Source organism: Pseudopipra pipra, chromosome 5 (assembly GCF_036250125.1).
Source record: "Pseudopipra pipra isolate bDixPip1 chromosome 5, bDixPip1.hap1, whole genome shotgun sequence".
Taxonomy (NCBI): Eukaryota; Metazoa; Chordata; class Aves; order Passeriformes; family Pipridae; genus Pseudopipra; species Pseudopipra pipra.
The window spans coordinates 73,565,438-73,593,181 of NC_087553.1; the positions used below are offsets into that span (position 1 = coordinate 73,565,438).

The 27,744-nt window shown below is 43.1% G+C and overlaps 1 protein-coding gene across 7 annotated transcripts in view; it reads right to left on the bottom strand.

The window, feature by feature from the left end:
* Positions 1-27,744, bottom strand: part of CHCHD3 (coiled-coil-helix-coiled-coil-helix domain containing 3) — a 145,340-nt gene that overhangs the window by 7,357 nt on the left and 110,239 nt on the right. For all 7 annotated transcript variants that reach the window (XM_064656603.1, XM_064656600.1, XM_064656604.1 and 4 more), the window contains one exon: positions 22,388-22,458. In XM_064656603.1, the coding sequence (XP_064512673.1) occupies positions 22,388-22,458 (71 nt within the window). The remainder of the gene's footprint in view (positions 1-22,387; positions 22,459-27,744) is intronic.

Consider the following 27,744-nt stretch of genomic DNA (forward strand, 5'->3'; position numbering starts at 1 on the left):
GCAGGGGGTGGAATGAGATGATCTTTAAGGTCCCTTCCAACCCAAACCATTGGGTGGTTCTATGACTAAGGGTCATTTTATAGAAGCATTTAAGGGTGTGTGGGGTTTGACTGAAGAAAAAGCCTGTAAGAAAAGGCAAACAGTGCAAACCCAGAAATTATGTGGGATCTATTGTAAAATGTGGAGGTTTTAAATACCCAATAAAGAAACTGGGTCTGGTGCCAGAGCTGACCCTGCCTGGAGCAGGAATTCCTCTCCCTGAACTATCCCATGTCCTGAGAGAGGGAGATCTGTATTTTGGGACATGTGGCAGGGAAAGTGTCATCACAGAATCACAGGATGGTTTGGGTTAGAAGGGACCTTAAAGAGCATCTCATTCCACCCTCTGCCATGGGCAGGGAGTTCCACTATCCCAGCTTGCTCCAACCTGGCCTTGGACACTTCCAGGGATCCAGGGGCAGCCACAGCTTCTCTGGGCAACCTGGGCCGGGGCCTCCCCACCCTCCCAGCCAGGAATTTCTCCCTAATATCTAATCTAAATCTCCCCTCTTTCAGTTTAAAACCGTTTCCCCTCATCCAACCACTATCTGACCGGGTAAAAAGTCGCTGTCAATAAATAAGATTCTGCCCCACGACTGTATTTATTTGTTTAATTGCTTGGGGATTTCACAACTAAACTGAAGGAAAAGACGAAGTGTGGGAGTGCAGCAGGAGTGCCAGGGAAGGCTGACAGATTTCCATCACCACTCAGTGCAACTCAATAACTCCTTCACAGAATCAACACACCCGAAATCTGAAAGCAAAAGTCAATATGAGCAGCAGCCTGAGCCACATGGCACGTTAGGAACGACGTGTTTTTATTAAGTTTACAATTACTTGATCTGCTCCCCCTTCCCCAGCTGCTCCTCAAGCACCTCAAATATTCCTGTGTGCTGGAATAAACCTCCTCTGAGGGAGCCCCACGCCCCCCTTTCCCATCGAGCTGATGCATCACACAACCTCATAAAGGTAATAAGATGAAAACACAAAAGAAAACCAGAGAGAGGGAGAGAAGCCTTAAAAAAAGAAATATTCTATGCTAAAGCATGAAAAGAAAATTTAATGAAGGGAACTTTGTAGTCATCTGGGCTCTTCTCAAAGAGCATAGCTTATTGTGCTCCTGGGGGCTCCGGGGAAGGAGCCCCTTCATGGCATTCAAACAAAATGTCTACTAAAGAGGAAATTGGAAATCACCACGGTGAGCTTTGCGAGTTTTGTGATAAAACTGACATCCTGACTGAAGGAATCTGAATGGCTGATGAGCTTCCAGCTGTGCAGGTATCTGGCACAATCCCACCAGATCAGGGCTTGAGGCAATTGTCGTAAAATATGGGGAGGGGGGGGAAACAGCGACAAAAAAGCAGCGTGCGAGGGAAAAATAGTGCCATTAGATGGGCAGAGCACCCAGGGCTTAATTTAATTCCTCATTAAAATGCTGACACCTATCAAAGGCATCTGATTTTATTTGTGTAACCCCCGGCATCTCGGGCTACCTCTGTAGTACTAAATAAAAGAGACCACACGGATCCTCTGGGTCCAAAACAACAGCACAACCTGCAGCTCTTCGAGGCCAAATCCTGCCCTCCCCTCCAAACAGGCAGCTCTCAGCACATCCAAACCACAATCTGGGGATGGTCCCCAGCACGTGGTCGTGCCCAGGGAAGTCTTAGTTCTGAAACAAAACCCTGCAAATGAACGTGCTACCAATTAGCCCCAAGTGCACCGGCACAGGAGGGTGCTGGAGGTGATGTCCTGACCTGGTTTATTTAGTCCTACTGATGTAGGAGAGGAGACCCCAGCAGTGCTGGCAGAATACAAAATAAAAAGCAAAAGAAAGAAGGAAGATGTTTCTTTTCTCAATGTTCTTATAACGCACACAAAGATAAGGAAGAACAAACTGATGCAAACAGATGGTGAAACGAAAGGAAACTGAGGTAAATCCCCACCCTCACAACAGGCAGCTCGTGAAGTGTAATTGTTTACAAGTGCTTTTTGAGCAGCCAAGAGGATTTTCAGAGGGGTTTCTAGGAATTTAATCAATTAACACTGTCTACATCTAGTAGAAATTCCTTCTGAGAAAGAGTGAAAGGGTGAAAGCCCAAGAAAAGGGTCTAAGGATGTGCACAACTTTACACATGAAAACGTGGAATTACTTGATCACAGAATCACAGAATGGGTTGGGTTGGGTTGGAAGGGACCTTCAAGACAATCCAGTGCCACCCCTGCCATGGGCAGGGACACCTTCCACTATCCCAGGCTGCTCCAAGCCCTGTCCAACCCGGTCTTGGACACTTCCAGGGATGGGGCTGTCACAGTTTCTCTGGGCAGTTTGAAAAGGGGATGAGTCAGGGATAGAAGGTGGCATCACAAGTCCTTCAGGAAGAAAGTACATCGGGAATTGGAAACAGCAGGGAAGCTGAAATGGGACCTACTGGGCTTCAAAGTGAAGATGTGTGACTTGAGTGGGACAAGACTGATGGGGAAACCAGCAGCAGGACCAAAGGAGATGCTGTGGATCTGGGAGAGGAAGAATCTCAGCGCTGCTTTCACCTGATACAGTCAGGGCAAGATTTCACTCCTCATGGCCAGGGGGGAGAAAATAACTACAAAATCAATAGTGCAGTCACTGGCAGCCCAAGCAGTGATGGATTTAGCTGAGCAGATGGACAAGGAAGGCCAGATCTGAGATCTTTTGCAGGGAGAAACGTCTCCTCCAGCTGAGGAGACCCAGAGAGAAGGTCAGCTCAAAGCTGAAGTGTGTGTGACACACCTGAAACAGCAGCCAGGCAGCTGGACCCTCCATCACGACACAAAAAGGTGCTGCTGAGTGGGTTCTGCTTTTTTTTTTTAAAATTGCCTCCCCCAGAAAGAGCCACTTCCAGCAGCGTCACCGCCGACAGAATTTCCAAGCCTGGCTTGTCGTAGAGAAAATAGTTGCAAAACAAGATAACAGGAGAAAAAAAAGACAAAAGGGCAATATGGTAATGAAGGTTCTCGCTGTTTGCGCCATTATTTTTAGTTTTTACATTAATTTACTCTTTATATTAAATTATTTCTGAAGCCTCTCTTCGCACATGAAGTAGGTGACGACTCGCTATGAAACGCAGAGCACAAACCAAACGGTTTCTGCTCGTCTCGGAATCATTTTGGGAGGAACAACACGGCTCTGATTGCTGGGTATCCACAACTGATGGCAAAAACCAGTCCCTGCTCACGCTGTGCCCACACAGAGCCCTCCCAGCCACCGTGTGGGAAGTGCTGCCAGCAAAAGATCAAGCACTGCAGAGCTGATTCTTGCTTTTATTTACGCCTGAACGCGCAGTGTGACTCCTCCAAAAGGTGTAAAAGCAAGAATTTTCCTAACGAGTCCGTGATGAGATGATGGCAGAGAACCACAGTGGTTTCTGCTCCACAGCAGAAAATGCAAAATCTCTGCGGCAATATTAAATAAATGACTTATTTAGAGGTTTAAATACACCTTTGATCGAGTCCGGTGTTAATATTCCCCGTGTCATCTTTAGATTTTTTTTCCTCCCGAAATCCCAGCGCCCACAGAATCCCAGGTAAATGTTTGCCATCCTCTCCTTTATTTCATCTCTCACCCAGCCCTCTTAAAAGCAAATAAAGATCTACTTCCAACATCCTGACCTTTGGAATTTAGGGACAGAGCTGAGAAGGGGAGGAAAGGCCCATTCCAGCATATTCACACACACAGAGTGCGTGAAGACAGACATTTAATTATGTCTGGGGAGCACTGAGCCCAGTTCAATATGTTGACAAAAGCCTGGTTTAGCAAGCAAGACTGGCAGGTAGTTCTATTGACCTTTAGAGAGGGCTTTGCTTTCAACCCAGTGAATGTTTCCCACCTGGAAAAACACCTGGTGGGGTGGTCAGATACCGGCTCAGCTTTTAGCAAAAGCAAAATGGAAACAATTTCTTGTGTTGCAAGAATTTATTTCCTGCAGGAGGGGAGGAAGGAGAACCTCTGAGGTTCCCAGAGAGAAGCGATGATCTTGATTCTGGCAAAGCAAATAAATGCAAATGGAACTTCAAGAAGCTGGAGAGGGACTTGGGGCAAGGGATGGAGGGACAGGACAAGGGAGAATGGCTTCCCACTGCCAGAGGGATATTGGGAAGGAATTGCTGGCTGGGAGGGTGGGGAGGGGCTGGAATGGATTTCCCAGAGAAGCTGTGGCTGCCCCTGGATCCCTGGGAGTGTCCAAGGGCAGGCTGGAGCAACCTGGGATAGAGGAAGGTGTCCCTGCCCATGGTAGGGGGTGGAATGACACGATCCTTAATGTCCTTTCCAACCCAAACCATTCAGACTGAGCAATCCCACATTTGCATGTCCATTTTCTTAAGCCCTTCCTTGTGCTGGGGCTTACAAGAGGGAGACAGCAGGATGAGGATCAGGAAAAGATTTCCTGGCTGTGAATCCTAATTTGACCAAGGACCAAGTTGCCAAGGTAAATCTTCAGGCTCTTAGGACACTGCATTAGGACTGGATCTCTTCGGCCTTGGGAAGGACAACCACGAGCGAACACGAGATGGATCTGTGAAATTCCAGGAGAGGGGCAGCCAGAGAGTTTTTCTGGCAGATTGACAATGAAAAAATTATTCAAATCTTTTCCAAACAACAGCTAATGAGAGGCTGGTACTCGGTGCTGGAGGATATTGGGCTCATCCCAAGCACATTTGGGTTCAGAAGATAATTAGAGAGTAAGGTTTGAGGAGTCCATCACGAGGTTATAACCAAAACTGCAATTTCTGGCTCAGGAAAGCCCCACTCCACTACTTGTTTGCAGGTAAAACGGTATTACTGCATAATTCCTTCATTTTCACAGTGTTCCTAAAAAACCCACTCCCAGCTGTTGCCCAGCAATCTCAGGACATCTCTGACCACTCCAAAGAGCTTGAGGAGCAAGCCATGAAAAGAAGACAAGATTCCCACCAACCCTGACAGACAAAATCAGCTTGAACACTTTCATTTAAATTGATATGAATTGACCTCCATTATCCCAAACCACCATTTGTTTATAAAACTCCCCTCCCCGAGGAAAAATAAAATAAAATAAAATAAAAAAAAAACCTTAAACCACCAAATACACCAACAATTATCCCACAAATGTACCTCACACACAGCTGGTCCCTGCAGCTGCGTGTTGGAATTACCCAAATTTAGGATGCACGTTTCTTTTTAGCTCGAGGGAGAGTTTTTAATGGAATAGCAGGATCCTAAAATAAACAATCACACGGATGATAATGATACAAATTACTTCTAACAGGGGCATGGACACTTCTACAGCGTGGAAAAGATAATATAGCAACTCCAATCTTTAATTAGAAGAAACTCTGGAAGGAGCAGGGGAATATATGACATATATATATGTATATATATTATATACATAGAAATAACTTGGTCTTGCACTGATCAAACCCAGCTTGGCAGGTTCAGAGACAAAGAATGATCCTCTCAGACACATCCAGCCCAAACCAATCCCAGCACCAGAGTCCAATCTGCTCTGTCTGGATGGAGCAAACCCCTCCAATCCCAGGCAAACATGACCAGCATCCCAACGCTCGCCTTTCCAGCCTCAAAAATGTAAATCCAGACCACAAATTATTTTGGGGAGTTTTCATGTGCTTGGCCTCATTACTCCAGCCAAAAAAAAAATTAAGTTAATGAAGCCTGGCAGGATTCCACTGGCTCAGCTGTTTGTGGGAACACGAGTCAAAGATCACCACGTGCTGTCCTTTCTTACTATTAAACATTACTATTAAACACTAAAAGGATTTTTGGGGGGGTTTTCTGAAGGTTTAGGTGCAAGCAGGGGAATCAATGGTCTCCCCTCAGCTCCAGTTCCAGCTCATGGGGAGGCAGATCCAGGCTTTGGAAAAGCTGACTGGATGCTCTGGCTGACATTTCTCACAGATTCAGTTCCAGGACTGCTTGGATATATTAACTACCATTACAAACTATACTAAAATACAATGTAATGTGTCTAATTTTTAAAGGAAAGATTAATCCTGCAACAGTTTAAAAACCCGCTTCTATAGGAAGGCACCAGAAATATACGGTTCCATCCACTTAAATTATCCATGGTAATTTTATCCCCTGTCCCCACATTAAATTTTCCACAGCAATGTTACATCACTGTGTGTGTAAAGAACACAGACAGACCCAAAAAACCCCACCAAATAAGCAGCATAAACCAACCCCCTGGGAGAGAACCACGTTCTAGATTTATTGCTGCCACTTATCTCCCAAGAGCTACAACTCACTGCAGGCTTTGGAAACGCCTGAGTAACACCATCAGCCCAAAACTGTGGCCATAAAACCTTCACAGCACCTTCAGCTACTGCACTAAAAGAAAAAAAAACAGCCAGTTTTCCCTTTATAAAGGTGCTAAATAACGTGTTTTAACAAGGAGACACGTTTCTCATCTACAGCAAAGGTCAACTACCCCACTCAGCACAAAGACAGTAACTTGTGGCACATTATTATCCAAATATTACTCTCTAGAGCAATATATATGTTTAACTATCTTCTCCAGCTATAAAAGGCCCAAAGCCCTGTTTACTGACCACAAAAATAAGAGATATTATGAGCAGAAGTGGCATCCAGAGAAAGCAATCAGCAGTGGGTGATGATTATTTGAGGGGACTGAAGGTTGTAATCTTAAGAGATGGTGGAATAAATGCCAATTTTTCATTTGGGCATGGAGTTATTTAACAAAAAAAAAAGGTTTGGGTTCACTGTGATAAGCCACAAAGGTCACATGTGCTTCTCTAGATCCCAGACTGGAATGAGGATGAGCCACCCTTTTCATAAAATACAATCAGTAGGGCTGCAACAACAATAAAGTGTCATCAAATACAACAAAGAGCAATAATCACCCTGAGAACACGCTGATAATAAGTGGGTACTGGACCTTGCTGTAACATATCTTGGTTTTAATGTGCTTGTACCATGTGTCATAGAAATATTAAAACATAATGACCTCAAGGTCCTTTTCAGAGTATTAGCAGGGAAAATGCACCTCTGACCACGAAAGAATCGTGAACTGACTCAGAGAGATGAGCTGTAAATCACAATATTCATATTTTTTCATTGCTTTCGTTCTTTTCAAATTATTTTTCACATCATAATTTTTCACTGCTGGAACATCACCACTGAATATTTTCCTCGGACTGTGAAAAGACAGGATGGAGAGGATGTTCCAAGGGCTGGATTCCCTCTGCTCTGGAGCCAGGCTGGGAGAGCTGGGAATGTTCCCCTGGAGAAGAGAAGGCTCCAGGGAGAGCTGAGAGCCCCTTGCAGGGCCTAAAGGGGCTCCAGGAGAGCTGGAGAGGGACTGGGGACAAGGCAGGGAGGGACAGGACACAGGGAATGGCTTCCCAGTGCCAGAGGGCAGGGTTAGGTGGGATATTGGGAAGGAATTCCTAACTGGGAGGGTGAGGAGGGGCTGGAATGGATTTCCCAGAGAAGCTGTGGCTGCCCCTGGATCCCTGGAAGTGTCCAAGGCCAGGCTGGAGCAACCTGGGCTAGTGGAAGGTGTCCCTGCCCATGGCAGGGGGTGGCACTGGATGATCTTTAAGGTCCCTTCCAAGCCAAACCATTCCATGATTCCGTGGGGGTACCTGGAGAGCAGTTTAACACCAGCAGGCAGAGGGGATTGCAGGGAAACTTCTCTGCCAGCTCACAAAGATCTTCCAAAGGTCTCTCCTCACACTCTGTGTTCTGGCAGTATTAATTAGACACTGGGCTATTTAATGGAGCTTCACTCTGATTCCAGGCAAGTCATTCTGATGCCTTGTGTTTTATAACCTCAGCACAGATGATTTTCAAGTCCCTATTCCTTTTGCCAAGGGCTCCAGGTAGTTTGGGAGAGCGCTGCTTTCAAGTTAAAGCAGCTCAAGTTTGACAAACTTTAGATTAACCACTGCAATTTCTCCCAGTTAGGTCGTGCCCCCCTTGATTTCAGCTGGTTCTCACTAAAGTTTTCCTGCTAATTGCTGCTGACTGAAGAATTCAACTCTGCTGCTGCTGGGGCTCATCTCGTTACAAAGGATGGGACCAGGCTGAGAGGAAGAAAGTGAATCCTCTTGCCATCTGCACAGGAAAACTGGTGATCTTTGCCATCCTGCTGGGATATTTGGTTCTGTTTTTGAGGGGTCTAAATACAACACAGTGTGGAATAATCCTTGCAGGAGGAGAGTGATAATTTAGGGGAAAATGCATCAGTGATGGAAATTGTAAGAGGAACAGTGTTTTTTTCTACAGGCCTTTTCCTGCCCCTCTTCTTGGCATTCTGCAAACAGGTGTAATTTAAATAAATACTTTAAACCTCTTCCATGCCATGGCACAAACAAAAAAAGGTCTCTTTTGGGGGTGCTGCCTCCAGAAAGCAGCAGGATTCGATCCTGTTCATCCCACATGTGGGAAAGGTGAGTCCACTTTAAAGCCAAGGTGGGAGCGAGCGCAGCCACCCCCAGAAAGGTTCAGGGACCTCAGAGAGAGACAATAATGAACATAATTACAGTTAGTTATTGTTTGCTCTACTTACAACCCTATTTTATAACGCTCCTGCCAGCAGAGCTGGTTTATGTGATGTCTTTTTCATGCAGCAACCTTTTCATAAATCAGAGCAAAAGCAATCCCAAGCAGTTCCTCCCGCCGCCTGTTTGACAATAAAAGTTAACACAGAGCCCTGGCTGTTATCAATCTTCATAAATGTGTCCATGATATGGCAAGTCTGTTCCATATTACACCAAGTCTCTCCCTAATGCATGCACAGGAGCAACCCAGGGGCTTAAGGGAGCTCCTAAATGCCTTTGGAGCCAGGCTAAGTGGCAAGGGAAGTTTGAAAGAAATAGCTGCTTTTCTCATTTCTTTCTCTATACAACAAAATGATTCCACTTTAGAGTGGGTCTAGCTTGACAAATGTATATTCCTACAATAGGAATTTTCACATATAAAGAATCCAGGGAAATGTGTATCACATTCAGGAGATTCTAGTAAGAAGTGGAAATTATCAGTATTTCAGTCGTTCCTTTTCGCAGAGATCTGTGTGATGAGGAATTTCACATTCAAGCACTGAACTCCAACAGAATTAATAATTATTATTTCAGTACTACACACTGAATTATTATTTCAGTAGTACACACATCCTCCTAAGGAAAAGAAGGGGGAATGTGTGATCTGTATTACTTTGTATCTTCCAGTGCCTAAAGGGGCTCCAGGAGAGCTGGGGAGGGACTGGGGACAAGGCCTGGAGGGACAGGACACAGGGAATGGCTTCCCAGTGCCAGAGGGCAGGGTTAGCTGGGATATTGGGAAGGAATTCCTGGCTGGGAGGGTGGTGAGACCCTGGCCCAGGTTGCCCAGAGAAGCTGTGGCTGCCCCTGGATCTCTGAGAGTGTCCACGGTCAGGTTGGAGCAAACTGGGACAGTGGGAGGTGTCCCTGCCTGTGGCAGGGGATGGCACTGGATAATTTTTAATGTCCCTTCCAACCCAAACTATTCTGTAATTATTTGAAAACAATTAGTTTACAATGTTATCCACGACAAGAAGGTGATGGTGGAATTTCACCTTCCCACAAAGGAGGCAAAACATTGAGTACAGAACAATGGGTGAACTGCCTGAATTCGACACTGAATTTATCAATAAACAACTCGCTTTTAAAACCCACATTGACCCCATTGATGGTGACTTAATTTACTGAGAGGGTTATAACAATTTTTGGGCCAAACTGCTGCACCTACTCAGGGGAAAGGGGATGATGGAAGAGAAGGGACTGCATTTCCTCAGCCCTGTTGGAGTGGGATTGCCTCACAGCACAGAGGTTTGTCATCACACACAGATCTATAAAGCCTGTCCTGATCTTCCTTTGCTTCCAGGAACACACATCCCCAGCATTTGCAGGGAATATTATCCATCTCAACACCCCCCTTGGCAGGGCAGTCCATCTTCCTCAGGTTTATAGCCCCACACAGGGCGCTCCAGCAGGGCCTTAAAGAGACACAATATAGTTTTTATCTCCTTCCCTCAGTTCCCTTCCCCGGGTTTAAACATTGGCTTTAAAATGTTTCCAGATATACTTGGATTTTATATCCCTGGCAGATGAATGGGAAGGCAGAGCACAGTGATACAGAGTGTGCCTTTATGGTTATTTTGGTTTTAAACACTGACAAGTCCTCCAATTTCAGTTATAGATCCTCCAGATCTACAGCACCACTAATGCTTTACTGCTCCATAAACTGTCCTGGGGAAGAAATTCTCCTCAATTTCTCTTATTATATCTCTTATTTGTGTCTTCTAATACTCTTTTAAGGTTAGAAGGTGGTGTGGGTTTTATGCTTCTAAGTGGAACATAAATATCAGGTCACATCTCTACAAGCCAAAAATGCCCAAGCAAACCACAAATAGTTGGGAAATCCCCTCTAAAAACCAGCAGGAAGAGCCTGGACTTGCTTCAGAACGAAGCTCCCGTTCAAGAAAATTGGAAATAGCATTTGTCAGGCACTGCAAAAGGCTTTAAAAAGTTGGTTGGGTGATTTCGTGACCATTTTCTCCCACAGGTGTCAGGACTCATCCTTTAAAAGGGCAGGGATCACCATGGAAAGAATCCAACTGCACGTTCAGGAAATAATTTAGCATTTTTCACAGCGGAATACTGAGAGTAACAGGGCAAAAGTTAAAAGAAAATACAGGGAAAAAATTCCTGTACAGGACAGGAGCGTGGGTAGAGTGACACAGGTGGTCTGTGAGTGGCTGCAGAGCTGCCTTGGGATCCATGAACTGACTTTTTTAGAGATGCCCATTGGAAAAGCTTGGGAAAAGCTTGGGAAAATCTGGAAATTTCAAGCTAAAAAGAGAAAGAATTTTTTTTTTTTTTTACAGGGCTTGGTAACTTCAGGGAAATAATTTCAAAATGGTCACATTAATAAAAGGCAATTAGTGCCTATAATTCAGTTATCAAATGACAAATTCTCCCTGATCAAAGGAGTAGAATTGATGTAAGTCTGGGGGTAGAAAGAAGTAGTAAAGCTCAGGAGAGCAGGATTCCTGCTGCTGCCCTGGTCAAAAATGTACATTCTGGTATCCTGGTCAATTCATGGATAACAGAACTGCCTAAGAAACACAAATATAGTTTCAAAAAAAAATCCCTAATTATCTTATGCTGGAAATGTTACTGAAGGATCAACATAGAAAGCCAAAATATCACTGCTTGATTCAAATTAAAATGGAAACCAAAAGTTTGGTGAGTTAGAGACTCTTACTGTAAATGAGACCTGAACCAATTCACTGAAAAAAAACCCCAACCCAAATATATATAAAAATATAAATACATACATATATATATACACACATATATGTAAAACATATAAAATACATGATATATAAATATATAAAAATATAATATACATTATATATAAATATATATACACAAACATATATAGAAGATATACATATATATATGTATTATATACTGTAAAAGGAAGAACTTTTCATGAAGTCTGTGTAAAAAAATGGCAGTAATTAACCACTTAATTCCAAACTGCAGTCCAGTGGCATTTCTGCTGCTCCTCACTGGAGAAGGAGGGTTTGATTTTAAAAATGTAAATAAACCAGCAACTGGTTCTTGGATGGGTGTTGGAAGTACAAGGATTGTGTCTTCCAGGCCTGACACCACACATTGTGCTGAAACCCTGACCCAGGTCCAAATCTGGTGGAGATTCACCCGACTCAGGCTGCCCTGAGCAAACTGTAGGATAAAAAGCAATACTGGAAGATAAATTGCAATTACAAGCACAGCTCTGCTCAGAGAACAGCTATTAGAGCCTACCTGTGCTCCTAAAATCTTACCTATTTCCCACAGTAGAATAATTAAATTAAGTATTTTTGTACCATTAGGGTTTTTTTTACCATTTTACCTTTCACACCATTTTACTTTTTAGAGTGAGGGAGGTGCAAGACACTTGCCAGACGCCACCATTTGCAAGTCCAGTAACAGTTTTTACTCACAAAACCTGAAGCTTTACTTTTATAACTAATCTCATGTGAACTAGGAGGTATCAAGGGAAGCTTAACACTTCCTTGGAAGTGTCCAAGGCCAAGTTGGATGGGGCTTGGAGCAACCTGGTTTAGTGGAAGGTGTCCCTGCCCATGGCAAGGGGGTGGAACTGGGTGATCTTTAAGGACCCTTCCAATTCAAACCATTCTGTCATTCCATATACTTTATAAGACATCTGAATACTATTTTTACAAGCCTGATTCACTGGCTCTGACAGCCCTTTGCAACAAAGCACAGGATCTGATATTATTTCCCAAATGTTTAATGTATATTTTGGTTCTATCGCTGGGATTTCCCTCAGGTGGAGCCCAAACAGAACCACTGTGGTCTATTATTTTTTTTTTTCCTGATTTAGCTCAAAACTACTGGAAAAGGGATTTAAAAAAAAGGGGGAAGAAGTGGTTAATTACAAGCAGCAGCAAATGAGCTGCAGTGGAGGTGCTGTGAATGTAAATCAGCAGCTCCTGATGCAGCCCCAGCAGCTTCCAAAGTAATGAGATCCTGCCGCTGCTCCGGCATCCTGCTTTGATCACTTCATCTTGTTCAGGAGCTCTGATGGGAAAACAAAGGTCTGTGGCACTGACCTCCCTCCCTGCAGCTCCCCCCCCTCCCCCAAATATTACTGCCTGATCAAGGAGTGCTGTCTTTCCACCCTGTGGTTTTGGAGTGGATGGTGACATAGCCAGGGGGGGCCCTGACTAAACACTACAAGCTCCTTGCAATGGGAAGTGTCATGTTGGAACATGTGGAGGTAATTGGTAATTCATTCTTCACCCCGTAGCCAGGAACAGGTGAATTTCCTTTAAAATTAAAAATATCACCCCCCCAACAGCTCTGCAAAACAAAGCTTCCGTTCCCCCAGAGGGAGCTTCGGTTCTGGGGGCCGTGAGATTTGTAGGATTTCATCCCACAGATGGCTCGGCCTCATTAAAAACATCCTTGGAAAAGGTATTTGTAAATCTCAGCCACGAAAGATTAGGAAGTACAGAACAAATTAATAATAAAAAGGAAGAGACTTGGGGAGGGGGGGGTGTTTAACCTTCCTGGCTTTAATGCCGTAATGGGGAAATCACCGAGTCGTGTTTGTGGGAAATCCCAACAAAGGATTGCTTAAAGCATTAAAACAAGAGGCTTTACTCCTTGGGAGGGAGGAGGCAGCCAGATGTCCCAGGGCAGAGCCTGATGTTCCAGCCACGCCATGAGGAGCAGCTCCTTGCCCTGGAACTGCAGCCAGCGAGGGCTGGTCCTTAATGAGAACATCCATCAATATCCAGGGGACTCGGATGATTCCCAGCACACAAAACACACCAATTTAACTCTTGGCCACTGAGGTGTGAAGGGAGAGTTTCACTCACTTGACTTCATAAAGGAGTTCTGTAAAATTACTTCATTTTCTCGGCAAGCAAATAGAGAAAACCTACAGTGGCTGAAACATGAGCATGTGCTTCCCCCCTTCCAACACATCAACCAGAGCCACTTGAAAAGGACCTTCAGATCATAAAATCATCGAATGCTTTGCTGGAAGGGACCTTAAAGATCATTTAATTCCAATTCCCCCTCGTTATCCTACAATAACAATCCTACAGTCATCCCAACCTAACAATATCCTACAAAAACTGTCCTACTCCACCTGTCCTACCTCCCAGAAAATCTTTTGTTATCTTAAGTATTAATCCACATAAAATTAAAAAAATCTTACTCATGACCTCTACTAAAACTAATATAAAGATTGTTTTCTCCATTCCAGGCTGTAAAGTATCTCAACTGTGTGTAAAACTGGTGGTAGCCTGAAGGGAGATTTAATGAATGTATCCATGATTTCTCAGAAGGGGAAAAAAGATTATGGCAAACACAGGGAGTATTGGCTTGTTCTCTTCATTAATGTGCTCTCTGAATTTTGAATAATGGACTTTAAAAGTTGATATAACTCTTAAAAAACGCAGTCAGTGCTTCAAACCTGTCTGCTGACCAAACAAGCACATTTGCATTTCACATTTTAATTAGATATTTCGACTCAGGACTCTGTTTGACAGAGAAACACAGAGATGCTGTGCCAGCCTCCCCTGCTCCCACTTTGCTCGGAAGGAATTTGCATCCAGCTAAAAAGTGCACAATTAATATTTCATCCAGCCCTGTTGAGTTCCCTCCCTCCTAATGGACTGCATTGATCAAAGGGAGAAAGTTAAATGTCTGCGTTGCCGGAGGGGAAACCAACGTTGCCACGTATGAAGTGATCATCATTTCACAGGTAAACACAGGGAATAAAGGGTTTATAGGGTTTTGATTTTCTAAAGCTGTCCAAGGGATATTCTCCTGTATGTTTACAGGCTGCAGAACGACTGAGACAGGGGGGACTGTGACCTCCAAGGCCCCTTCATCAAGTTGGAACCGGGTGATCTTGAAGGTCCCTTCCAACTCAAATTGTTCTGTGGTTCTCTGATTCTAAGCTGAGCTGCAGAAAGGCAGAAATTCCTAATTCTTCTTTGCCTCTCCAGTCCAAGGCCATGACTAAGGAATTCAGGATGTGAAGTGTTTCACCAGCTGAGGGAACACCGGGGAAAACAAAATCTCTTGGACAAAGTCGTAGAACAAAGTCAAACGTTCCTTGAATGAGCTCTGCCCCAAAACAGCCCTCGGGTGAATCCATCAGCACCAAGTCCTGGCTGAAAGAACTGAGCAAATAAACCAGATTCTGGTTTATTTAAAAAAAAAAAAACACAACAAACATTCCAAAATGATGCTTGTGGAGTCCAACGTGTCAGAGCTCAGTCAACAGTACCACTTAAATCAGGATAAGGAACTCTCCCGGTGTCAGCACAGCTGTTTGTGAAGAGGTAGAAGAGCAGAAAGAAAGAGAAATGAGACCTTCAAGTAGCTCTGCAGCTGTGAAAAGCCCTGTGGGCAGAGCTGAGCTGGTGGTATTTAATCCTGGGCACTCCCAGACTAATTTATGAACAGCTTACGCTTCTCCACGGGATGTCAGGAGTAACTCGGGATCGTCCGTCCCCAGTTGGAACACGTGACAAAATAATTCTATCCTACTGCCAGCCACAGCATCAGCAGGGCAAACAGCACTGAAATGATTGTTTCCTGACAAAGCACCACAAATACTGGCTGTATTTGTAAGAGGAAAGATTAATTCAGGATGTTTCTGCCTTGAGCTCATCGTCCTTGGCTGAGCGAAGGCAGCTTAACTAAAGGCAGGAAGCCTGAAGGATCCATCCAAGGATTTTGAATAGCTTTCCATTTTCTGTTATTGAAAAAACACTGTGTAGTGTTTCACAAATAACTCATATTCTGTACTTTCAACTTTAGTTTTTAAGAGCAGCCACTGTTAATTCATGGCCAGGTTGGAGCACCCTGGTCTGGTGGAAGGTGTCCCTGCCCCGGGAATGAGCTTGGAATGAGATGAGCTATGAAGTTCCCTTCCAACTCAAACCATTCTGAGATTTTATAATTCTAATTAAGGTACAAAAGGAATGACTAAAAATCTGAGAGTTTCTCAGCAGGGGATCTGCACAAGCAGAAAGAAAGCAGGAGTGATTTGCCTGGCTCTCTGCAACACAGATTTCTGCGTTACAGCAGCACGTGAGTACAACAGGATAGTTCCTGAGGATGTTTGCATAAAGGAACTATCAATATTCCTAATTTACAGTGAAGAAGAGCCCCTTCAAAGTCACCATATGTGCCCCAACATCAGAGGAGGGGTAATGAGGACAGTGAAATAAAGCCACACTCCCCTGGACTCGCTCCAATGTCATCGATAAAAAGGTTGTTTCCTCTCTATCCTTTTTTTCCAATGTCCAGAAAATCAGCATCACTGCTTTGTGAGACAATTGTATTTGAAGATCCAACACTGCTATTCACTTAATGTGGCTTCATGACACACTCCCTCAGCTTCACTTACAGTTCAAAAGAATATTAGTTAAAACACAGCTCCAAGGAAATGCTCCCAGTATTTCAAATATTTACAGATGAGCATCCAACACGACTTCTAGTGGAAGGTGTCCCTGCCCATGGCAGGGGTGGAACTGGATGATCCTTTAAGGTTCTTTCCAATTCTGTGATGATGATGCTGATGCTTTAAGTTTTATTTTCAGCAAACACTGAGAAACCAAGCTTTGTGGTGCAGAAGTCAGCAATCAAAGGAAGACTGATGATTTGTCATTTATCCCCATTCATTCTGTCCTGAGTCAAATCAAATATATTCCTACTGAAGATATTTTCCAGATTCTAAGTGCCTGGAGATAAATGAGTCCCCACACCCATCAGAGCAATGGAAATGATCCAGGATCACCTGAAGTGGATCGATTTGGTCTGTAAAACTGTTCTGAAAATGGCTGGGATGTGTGTAGATTTTACTGCGTGAAGCAGCCTGAGCAAATCCCAAACCTTCAAACAGTTCCCCAGAGGAATTTCTCCTCATGGCAAAGCTTCATGCCCAAAAGTCTCACAGTAAGGGGAATTAAAGCCACCAAAAGCTGGGATTCAGAACAAACACCTAAATTTCCAAATGATGTAAAGGATCCTCTGTGATTACAACTGTTAGTGCTGGATAATTTCCTCCAGGAATTTCATTCAGGCTCCCAAGGCTGCCAGAGCTCAAGGAACTTTGGACAACATCCCCAGGGACAGGATGGGATTGTTGGGATTGTCCTTGCAGAGCCAGGAGTTGGATCAATGATCCTTGTGGTTCCCTTCCAGGTCAGGATATTCCGTGAGTCTGATCTATACAAACCCTGCACTCTGATGCACAAAATCCAGAATTTGGGTTTGGTGTAGACACATTTTCCTTGAGCAAAATTTGGGGAATTAATTACATTAGTGGGCAAAACCTCACCACCAAAAGGATCAGGCAATCCCCAAAGAGACCCTGGGGTTTGGACCCGGGGCTGGGGACTAAGTTTTTGCCCAAAAAAACAGCAGCAAGAAGCAACTCCGTGTTGTCAATGAGAGCAGCGGAGCAGGAGGGGAAAGGCAGGATATTTTGGAAAAAGCTACATCTCCCACAAGGAATCAAAACCCACAGAAGACAAAACCCATTTATTTTAGGCTGAATATGCCCTATCTGCTTACTCTGCTCCTAAATGAATAATGAAGATGTTACTCGGCTCTAAATTCCACGAGGGAATAAAAATGTCACCACCGCAGCTGCCGAACTTCAAATTCAGGGGAAAAAAAAACCAACCCCACAATCCAAAGGTACAATTTGATTAGGGAAAGTTCAAATCCTTGCCCAGAGCCTGGCTCTCTTCCTGTAATATGGCATTCTTTTCTTCTTGTGTAAACCTCTGGTTATTAACAGAGCCACCTCCATAATGGAATAACTCGGGTTCTAATGGAAGCGTCGGGAACGTCGCTCCGCCGTAATGGGGGTTTAATGGGATTTGGGAGCTGCAGGAACTGCCTGAACCCTCTCCTTTAGGGTTTGATCAATGGGAACGAGATGCCCCGTTTGATAATTCCCAATTGGATCGATGGGAATCGGGACCTGGCCGAGATAAAACATTTCTGACGGGCAGTCGGAATCTCGGGGCAATCCAGGCTCGGAAGGAGGGGCTGCACACAGAGGGCAGGAGACCCGGCCAGGTCTCGGCTGCAAATCCATCTGGGATATTTGTATTTTCCCCCCTTTTTAATGGGGTTAATTAGCCTGCAGACTGATGCAGTTTCAGGGACTAAATGGAGGAAGGAAAATCCAGGAAATATTTAATATACAATAATTGTAGCCACTTGACTCTTGAAGGAGGTGTAGCTTAAAAAGGGGAAGAAATTCAAGTTCTCTCAATAAAACTTGGTGACTAATTGTAGACTCACTGTATAAAAATACCAGGAAATATTTAATATACAATAATAGTATCCATTTGACTCTTGAAAGAGGTGTAGCTTAAAAAGGGGAAGAAATTCAAGTTCTCTCAATAAAACTTGGTGACTAATTGTAGACTCATTGTATAAAAATACCATGAAATATTTAATATACAGTAATAGTATCCACTTCATTCTTGAAGGAGATGTAGCTTAAAAAGGGGAAGAAATTCAAGTTCTCTCAATAAAACTTGGTGTCTAATTGTAGACTAACTGTATACAAAACCCAGGAAATATTTAATATATAATAATAGTAATAATAGTAATAATAGTAATAATAATAATAATAATAATAATAATAATAATAATGATGTCCATTTCTCTTTGCTCTTGAAAGAGATGTAGCTTAAAAAGGGGAATAAATTCAAGTCAATAAAACTTGGTGACTAATTGTAGACTCATTGTATAAAAATACCAGGAAATATTTAATATACAATAATAGTATCCACTTCATTCTTGAAGGAGATGCAGCTTAAAAAGGGGAAGAAATTCAATTCAATAAAACTTGGTGACTAATTGTAGACTAACTGTATTAAAAAACCAGGAAATATTTAATATATAATAATAGTAATAATAATAATAATAATAATAATAATAATAATAATAATGTCCATTTCTCTTTGCTCTTGAAGGAGATGTAGCTAAAAAAGGGGAACAAATTCAAGTTCTCTCAATAAAACTTGGTGACTAATTGTAAACTCATTGTATAAAAGATACCAGGAAATATTTAATATCTAATAATAGTATCCACTTGACTCTTGAAGGAGGTGTAGATTAAAAAGGGGAAGAAATTCAAGTTATCTCAATAGAACTTGGTAACTAATTGTAGACTCATTGTATAAAAATACCAGGAAATATTTAATATACAATAATAGTATCCACTTCATTCTTGAAGGAGATGTAGCTTAAAAAGGGGAAGAAATTCAAGTTCTCTCAATAAAACTTGGTGTCTAATTGTAGACTAACTGTATACAAAACCCAGGAAATATTTCATATATAATAATAGCAATAATAATAATAATAATAACAATAATAACAATAATAATAATAATAATAATAATGTCCACTTCTCTTTGCTCTTGAAAGAGATGTAGCTTAAAAAGGGCAAGAAATTCAAGTTCTCTCAATAAAACTTGGCAATTAATTGTAAACTCATTGTATAAAAAATACCAGGAAATATTTAATATATAATAATAGTATCCACTTGACTCTTGAAGGAGGTGTAGATTAAAAAGGGGAAGAAATTCCAGTTCTCTCAATAAAACTTGGTGACTAATTGTAGACTAACTGTATACAAAACCCAGGAAATATTTAATTAATAATAATAATAATAATAATAATAATAATAATGATGTCCATTTCTCTTTGCTCTTGAAAGAGAGGTAGCTTAAAAAGGGGAATAAATTCAACTCAATAAAACTTGGCAATTAATTGTAAACTCATTGTATAAAAGATACCAGGAAATATTTAATATCTAATAATAGTATCCACTTGACTCTTGAGGGAGGTGTAGATTAAAAAGGGGAAGAAATTCAATTCAATAAAACTTGGTGACTAATTGTAGACTAACTGTATAAAAAACCCAGGAAATATTTAATATATAATAAGAGTACTTGACTCTTGAAGGAGATGTAGCTTAAAAAGGGGAAGAAATTCCAGTTATCTCAATAAAACTTGGTGACTAATTGTAGACTAACTGTATACAAAAAACCAGGAAATATTTAATATACAATAATAATAATATCTACTTCTCTTTGCTCTAGAAAGAGAAGTAGCTTGAAAAGGGGAAGAAATTCAAGTCAATAAAACTTGGTAATTAATTGTAGTCTAATTGTATAAAAACCCCAAGAAATATTTAATATATAATAATTGTATCCACTTGAGTCTTAAAAGAGGTGCAGTTCAAAAAGGGGAAGAAATTCAAGTCAATAAAACTTGATAACTAATCGCAGACTAACTGTATTAAAAAACCAGGAAATATTTAATATATAATAAGAGTACTTGACACTTGAAAGAGGTGTAGTTTAAAAAGGGGAAGAAATCCAAGTTGTCTCAATAAAACTTGGTCACTAATTGTAGACTCATTGTATAAAAAACCCAGGAAATATTTAATATATAATAAGAGCACTTGACTCTTGAAGGAGATGTAGCTTAAAAAGGGGAAGAAATTCAATTCAATAAAACTTGATAACTAATTGTAGACTCATTATATAAAAAAATCAGGAAATATTTAATATATAATAAGAGTACTTGACACTTGAAAGGGGTGTAGCTTAAAAAGGGGAAGAAATCCAAGCTGTCTCAATAAAACTTGGTGACTAATTGCAGCCCTGTCCCAATAAAGTGGGACTATTTGTAAGAACACCCTGATTTTTACTTCCATTTTTTCCCCTTTTACTTCCTAACTTTTTCCCTTTTTACTTCCTATTTTTTCCCTTTTTACTTCTTTTCTTTCCTTTTTACTTTCCAATTTTCTCCCCTTATTTTCTAATTTTCTCCCTTTTTACTTCCTATTTTTTACCCTTTTTACTTCCTATTTTTTCCCTTTTTACTTCTTATTTTTTCCCTTTTTACTTCCTATTTTTATCTCTTTTACCTTCCTATTTTTCCCCTTTTACTTCCTAATTTTTTCCCTTTTTACTTCCTATTTTTCCCTTTTTACTTCTTTTCTTTCCTTTTTACTTTCTGATTTTCTCCCCTTAATTTCTATTTTTTCCCCTTTTACTTCCTAATTTTCCCCTTTTTACTTCCTAATTTTTTCCCTTTTTACTTTCTATTTTTTCCCTTTATACTTCCATTTTTATCTCTTTTACCTTCCTATTTTTCCCCTTTTACTTCCTAATTTTCCCCTTTTTACTTCCTAATTTTTTCCCTTTTTACTTCCATTTTTTCCCCTTTTTACTTCCTAATTTTTTCCGTTTTTACTTCCTATTTTTCCCCTTTTACTTCCTAATTTTCCCCTTTTTACTTCCTAATTTTTTCCCTTTTTTCTTCCTATTTTTTCCCATTTTACTTCCTTTTTTCCTTTTTACTTCCTAATCTTCCCTTTTCCCCTCCTAATTTTCTCCCTTTTTACTTTTTAATTTTTCCCATTTTCCTTCCTATTTTTCCCTTTTTCCTTCCTATTTCCCCCTTTTTCCTTCCTAAATTTTCCCCTTTTACTTCCTATTTTTCCCCTTTTTACTTCCTATTTTTTCCCTTTCCTCTGCAATACCTCCCAGCTCCATTTGTGCAAAAAGGAACCCCAAAGTATTTGATTTACTCGGGAAATCATTCCTATATCAGAAGAAAAACCCAATCCCAAAGCCCATATCCCACCTCTGGCCACAAACCCCAGTCAGAGCTCTGAGCTGGTCCCTCAGCATCAGTTGTTTCAAACCCCAAAAACCCTCCCTTTGGAATAATGCAAGTGAAATTAGGCAATAATGAGATTTAAAAACCTCAGTGTAACCCAGGGAGGAGACACCCACTTAATGGGAATCTTATCCCAACCTCCCTGCTTTTCAAGATTTAATGGGACACCCTCCAAATTATCCTGAAATCAGCCCTTGATCAATGGTCACCTTGTCCCTCTTGTTAAGGGCCAGATCAATTCAGTCCATTAACCAGCACAAAGATTTACAGGTTCACTCGAGAATATCCAACAATTCAGGATATTAAGAGCTAAAATGAGGTTTATCTGACATTAAAGAATTTTATTTGCATCATTATCAGCGGCTCAAAAGGGATTTTCTCCCCGAAAGTCAAAACAAAACACGGAACCAGGAGAAAATCCCTCTGACAAAATCTCAAAATCATCGTGGAATAATTCATTTCATGCAGCATTTCTGGGTTAGAGCAGAGACCAGAAAGGGTGTGAAAAGTTCCCTCTGTCTCCTCACTAAAATGATAAATGGAACCTTCTGCCTCAGGGATGAAGCAGCCAAAGGGGAAGAGTCCAAGGCCAAGGGTCAGAGTCCCTCTGATCCACCAATTACTGGATCTTTATTTAACCATCTTCAGGACTAATCAAAATTATTTCATTTGACCTTCACTGCTCAGGGCAAAGTGAAGTTCCCAATTTAAATCTTTCCCATCAGGCAGGCACGGGATGAACACGATTGTCATGCAAAGCTGGAGCTGTGTTTTTGGTGCTCCATTAGAGAAAGGGAATATATTTTTAGAGTATTTCCACGCTTCTTATCGACTATAAATTAATTAATATATGTTAACTCTGCATCCCATTTCTATGCAGCTTATGGTTTCTATACACTGGCTTCCAAATTCTTCCAAATTCCCTCCTTTCAATAACCAGCATGGATTGATAGGATCTATGAGGGGGGGAAGGGGAATTATTGTGCATTTTAATGGGGATAAAAACTCCTCCAGCTGGCAGAATCAAAAAAACCCAGGGGAACAGACTTACTTGAACCGAGCTGACACTTCATCAGCAGCTTTTTGGTATTGCTCTGTGGTGACTTTGTAGAACTGGGCACTCTGGGAAGGGAAGAAAACAAAATAAAACCAGGTTTCAAACAATATCATTTATATGCATCATAATATCTAGTTAATACAGCTAATTTGGATATTTTATCCATTTAAGTTGCTCAAAAAAACCCTCAAAACCTGACCATAAAATGAAATACACACAAAATTTCAAAGATTACTTTTTAAATGTGTGTCCTCTTGGTTCTGGAAGGTTATGAAGGAGAGAGGAAATTCTAAAGAGACACGGGGTAAGAATCCCACATGTAGCACAAGGTGTTCCTGGAGGCCTTGAAACTTCTTCATCAGAAAGAAAAATCAAAATACTGAATCCTTCCTTCTTTCCATGTCCCCATTTGTGTTATTTACACACATCTCCCCATCTGGTTTACAGGTGACACTTGAGCCAAACTTCAAAGCCACACAATAAATTAACCACATTTTAACTTTCTCTTTTAGTCTTCACCTTAAAAATTCCTCTGCGGGGAGTTATTGTGATATTCCAAACTTCCAGGTCGTTTCAATCAGTTGCTAATTTTAATTTTAATTTTAATTTTAATTTTGATTTTAATTTCAGAACGTGTTTTCATCTCCCTTAAGCCCAGGAATGGCTTTGACTCAGTCCCACGAAGTCCTTCCTTTCCAGAATGAAGGCAAGATAGGATCAGCAAGAAACAGAACTTCTCCATGTGTTAAAATGGCAAGGAGAGTTTGTGAACTTTAGAAGAAGGGGTAGGATATTCCAGAGGAATACAGAGATGGTGTGAGGTCATGGCATGGAGAAAATAAGAAGGGCCAAAGCCCAACTGTAACTTAAAACTGCCACAACAGACAATTTAAAAAGTACCAATAAAAATATCAGCAACCAAGGGAGGGTTAAGGAGAACTTCCATCTTTTATTGGATGTGGGAGGAAACACAGTGACAAAGGCCCAGGAAAGGGCTGAGAAACTCAATGTCTTCTTTGCCTCAGTCTTTAGGAGTAAGATCAGTTGTTCACAGAATCCCAGAATCAGCCGGGTTGGAAAAGCCCTCCGAGATCATCCAGCCCAACCCTTGATCCAACCCCGCCGTGGTTCCCAGCCCAGGGCACTGATGCCACATCCAGTCTGTCCTTAAACACCTCCAGGGACGGAGAATCAACCACTTCCCTGGGCAGCCCATTCCAATGGCTGAGCACTCTCCATGCAAAACATTCCTTCCTGATGTCCAACCTGACCCTGCCCTGGTACAGTTTGAGGCCGTGCCCTCTTGTCCTGGCTGGAGAGCTTGAAAGCTACAGAAGCTGGACCTGTCCAGCAACAAAATAACCAGTTTATGAGGCTTGCAGGAACATGATCTGCTGGAGACCATCAACCTGGAGGATAACCAGGTACCACACTTCATAGCCACCTCAGCTTCTTCTAAGAATGCAGAATATATTTTTTTTTTTAATTAAATTCCTTTGAGGGATCAAAAATTCTCACAACACTGCAAGAAATTAATATTAGAATCATAGAATCATAGAATCAGTTGGGTTGGAAAGGACCTCTGAGGTCATCCAGTCCAACCCTTGATCCACGACCTCCACGGTTTCCAGCCCATGGCACTGATGCCACATCCAGTCTGTCCTTAAACACCTCCAGGGACGGAGAATCCCCCACTTCCCTGGGCAGTCCATTCCAATGGCTGATCACCCTCTCTGGAAAGAATTTCTTCCTAATATCAACCTAAAGCTCCCCTGGCACAGCTTGAGGCCGTGCCCTCTTGTCCTACTGCTGGTTCCCTGGAGCAGAGCCCAACCCCCCCCCGGCTCCCCCCTCCTGGCAGGGAGTTGCAGAGAGTGAGGAGGTCTCCCCTGAGCCTCCTCCTCTCCAGGCTGAGCCCCCCCAGCTCCCTCAGCCTCTCCTCCCAGCACTTGGGCTCCAGTCCCTTCCCCAGCCTCGCTGCTCTTCTCTGCCCCTGCTCCAGCCCCTCCAGGGCCTTCCTGAGCTCAGGGCCCAGAGCTGGACACAGCACTCCAGGGGTGGCCTCCCCAGCGCCCAGCCCAGGGGCACAAGCCCTGCCCTGCTCCTGCTGCCACACTCTTCCTCAGCCAGCCCAGCAGCCATTGGCCCTCTTGCCCCCCTGGGCACCCAGAGCCCTGAGCTGGAAGAAAGGGATGGGGAGCAAACTGGAGACCCCATAATCCGAGGGGAAAGGGTCAGTGAGCAGCTCCAGCACTTAAGAGACACTCTGGTCTGTGGGATGGGATCTACCCAAGGGTGCTGAGGGAGATGGTGGAAGAGCTCACTGAGCCATTTTCCATGGGTTATCAGCAGCCCTGGCTCCCCAGGGAGGCCCTGGGGGTGCTGGACATGAGCCCAGGAGTGCCCAGGGGGTCAGGAGGCCAATGGATCCTGGATTGGATCAGGAATAGTGTGTCCAGCAGGAGCAGGGCAGGGATTGTTCCCTGTGCTGGGACCTGGGACCCCCCCTGGAATGCTGGGGGCAGTTCTGGGCCCCTCAAACAGGAGGGACATGGAGGGGCTGGAGCGTGTGCAGGGAAGGGAAGGGAGCTGGGAAGGGGCTGGAGAATTCCTGAGGGAGCTGGGGGGGCTCAGCCTGGAGCAAAGGAGGCTCAGGGGGGACCTTCTGGCTCTGCAAGTCCCTGCCAGGAGGGGGGACCTAGGGAGGGGTCAGGCTCTGCTCCCAGGGAACAAGGGACAGGAGGAGAGGGAACGGCCTCAAGCTGTGCCAGGGGAGGGTCAGGTTGGATATTGGGAAAATTCCTTCCTGGAAAGGGCTGTCCAGCCCTGGCACAGCTGCCCAGGGCAGGGGGGGAGTCCCCATGCCTGGAGGGATTTCAAAGCCCTGTGGATGTGGCACTTGGGGACATGGTCAGTGGTGGCCTTGGCAGTGCTGAGGGAACAGCAGGACTTAATGATCTTAAAAGTCTTTTCCAAGCTAAAGAATTCTATGATCCCATATCCAAAGACAAATCACTGTAATGTTGTGATGCTTCATGTCTAAATAATATATACTTGGCATTTTTCAGGAGGTTTTTATAGCCTCGGCACAGTTGGATTTCAGCTCTAATAACTAAGGCACCTGGCTGCACAGTTGGAGGAATAAAGAAAAGTTAAAACAGCTCAAAACTTCCCTAAAAGCATTTTTTTCTCTGCCTGACAGTGGAAACAGGTCGTGGAGATGCAGAAAGGTTGGGCTGGCACTTGCAAGAACTGTTCTGGAGCTTTGAGTCATCAGGAATCCCGGGGAGTCGAGGCAACAAGGCAACAAAACTCTCACAGTCACACCCTGTGGGATTCCATCAAACCATTCTGAATCCTCATTTTAACCACCTACGACTTTATCCCCTGGTTTCAAGTTATTGATGCCTCAATATTGATTGTGAATCTTTAAAATATTTAACATGTGTTAAACATGTCAGGCTCCAGGGAGAGCTGAGAGCCCCTTGCATGGCCTAAAGAGGCTCCAGGAGAGCTGGAGAGGGACTGGGGACAAGGCCTGGAGAGACAGGACACAGGGAATGGCTTCCCAGGGCCAGAGGGCAGGGATGGGTGGGATATTGGGAAGCAATTCCTGGCCCTGGCCCAGGTTGGCCAGAGAAGCTGTGGCTGCCCTGGGATCCCTGGAAGTGTCCAAGGCCAGGTTGGAGCAACCTGGCACAGTGGAAGGTGTCCCTGCCCATGGCAGGGGATGGAAAGAGATGCTCTTTAAGGTCCCTTCCAATCCAAACCCTTCCATGATTCTATAACATACATGGAAGGCACGGCACAGTCCATGGAAAATGTCATTCCAATTTTAATAGTGGCTAAAGTGACCGGCTTTATTTGTTCAGGACATTGATGTATGAAAGAGCAACAAGGCCAACAAGGTTTTTAGGGAAAAGCCTGTAAATGGAGAGATCACTCTTCTGTAAAAGTCAAAGATGACACAGGGTCTGTGGTCACTGGGTTAGTAAACGTGTCCCGAGCAACATCTATCTGTGCCAAATTGTGTTACAGGTAAGAGGGCCCACTCCAGCAAAAACAACTTTATGACATTCCAAAAGACTCAGAACTAACTCAAAAAAAAACAACAAAAAACCACCAAACAAAAAAGAAACCCAGAAAAGAAAGGAAAAACATTTTTCTTTTCCACTTACAGATTTCACCTTCCAAGGTTCTTCCTGGCGAATCTCAAAACACACTGAAATCACTGAACAAATCCCCCAGCTCCAGACACGGGGGAAAATTGTATTGCAAGGCTAATATTTTCCCCACAAATTATAACAAATTGGCTGAGACCTGCTGCAGTCAAAGGTCAGGCCCAGACCTCAGAGAGCACAGCGCTCTGCTGCTCTCCTGCCTCCCACATCCAGCCCTAATAACTCATTTGTCCTGGAACCGAGGTTTCCACGCGCGGGGAACGTGGGCTCGTTTATTTTTTTCATAAATCATCATTGGCCAGTAAGAAAAGTGCAAATGAAACCCTGCTCACACCGGTGACCCCCTCGCATCCAGCAATCCCAGCTGCCCAATGACAGCCAAGTCCAGGGTTTCCAGGATGGAGATGGAATCAATAGGTCCGGGATTAGGCGGCGACTGAGGACGGGGCGAGCGAGGACGGGTCAGGGGCTGAGATGATGAATAGTCCTCCATCACCCCCAGTCCCCTCCCACACCCACATCCACTATAATCTTATTTGGGCTGCGATTTATCTTTCTTTGGCCTGATCAATAAAGATGAACACAACAGTTGTAAGGATCGATCGCAATTTTTTATCATTTTCAAGCATGAAGGAGCATTTCTGACACAAAAACAATATTCTGAGTGTACTTGTTCTACTTTTTAATTGCAGTTCAAGTGATCAACTGAGCTGCTATCTATGCCAAGAAGTTTTAATCCTTCAGGAGACTCAAGCTATCAAGGAATCATTTGTTATCTCAGATGAAGTGTGCTGTGTTTCTTGGCTCCGGTCTTGCTTTGAAACTCACTCAGATTCTGCTTTAGAGATAAACTTGGTATAATCCAGAGATGTGGTTTCACTTAACAAGTCCTCCCTAATCCTCAAGATAAAAGGGCAACGGTCATTTCCCTAAATACAGAATAAAAATGGTGCTATAACATCACTTCCTCAGTCCCCAGATAAATATACACGTATTATTCCCATCCCTGGAAGTGTCTGAGTCCAGGCTGGACAGGGCTTGGAGCAGCCTGGGATAGTGGAAGGTGTCCCTGCCCATGGCAGGGGGTGGCACTGGATGGTCTTTAGGGTCCCTACAACCCAAACCACTCTGTGATTAACTCTGGACGTATATTCTGCATATTCACACACT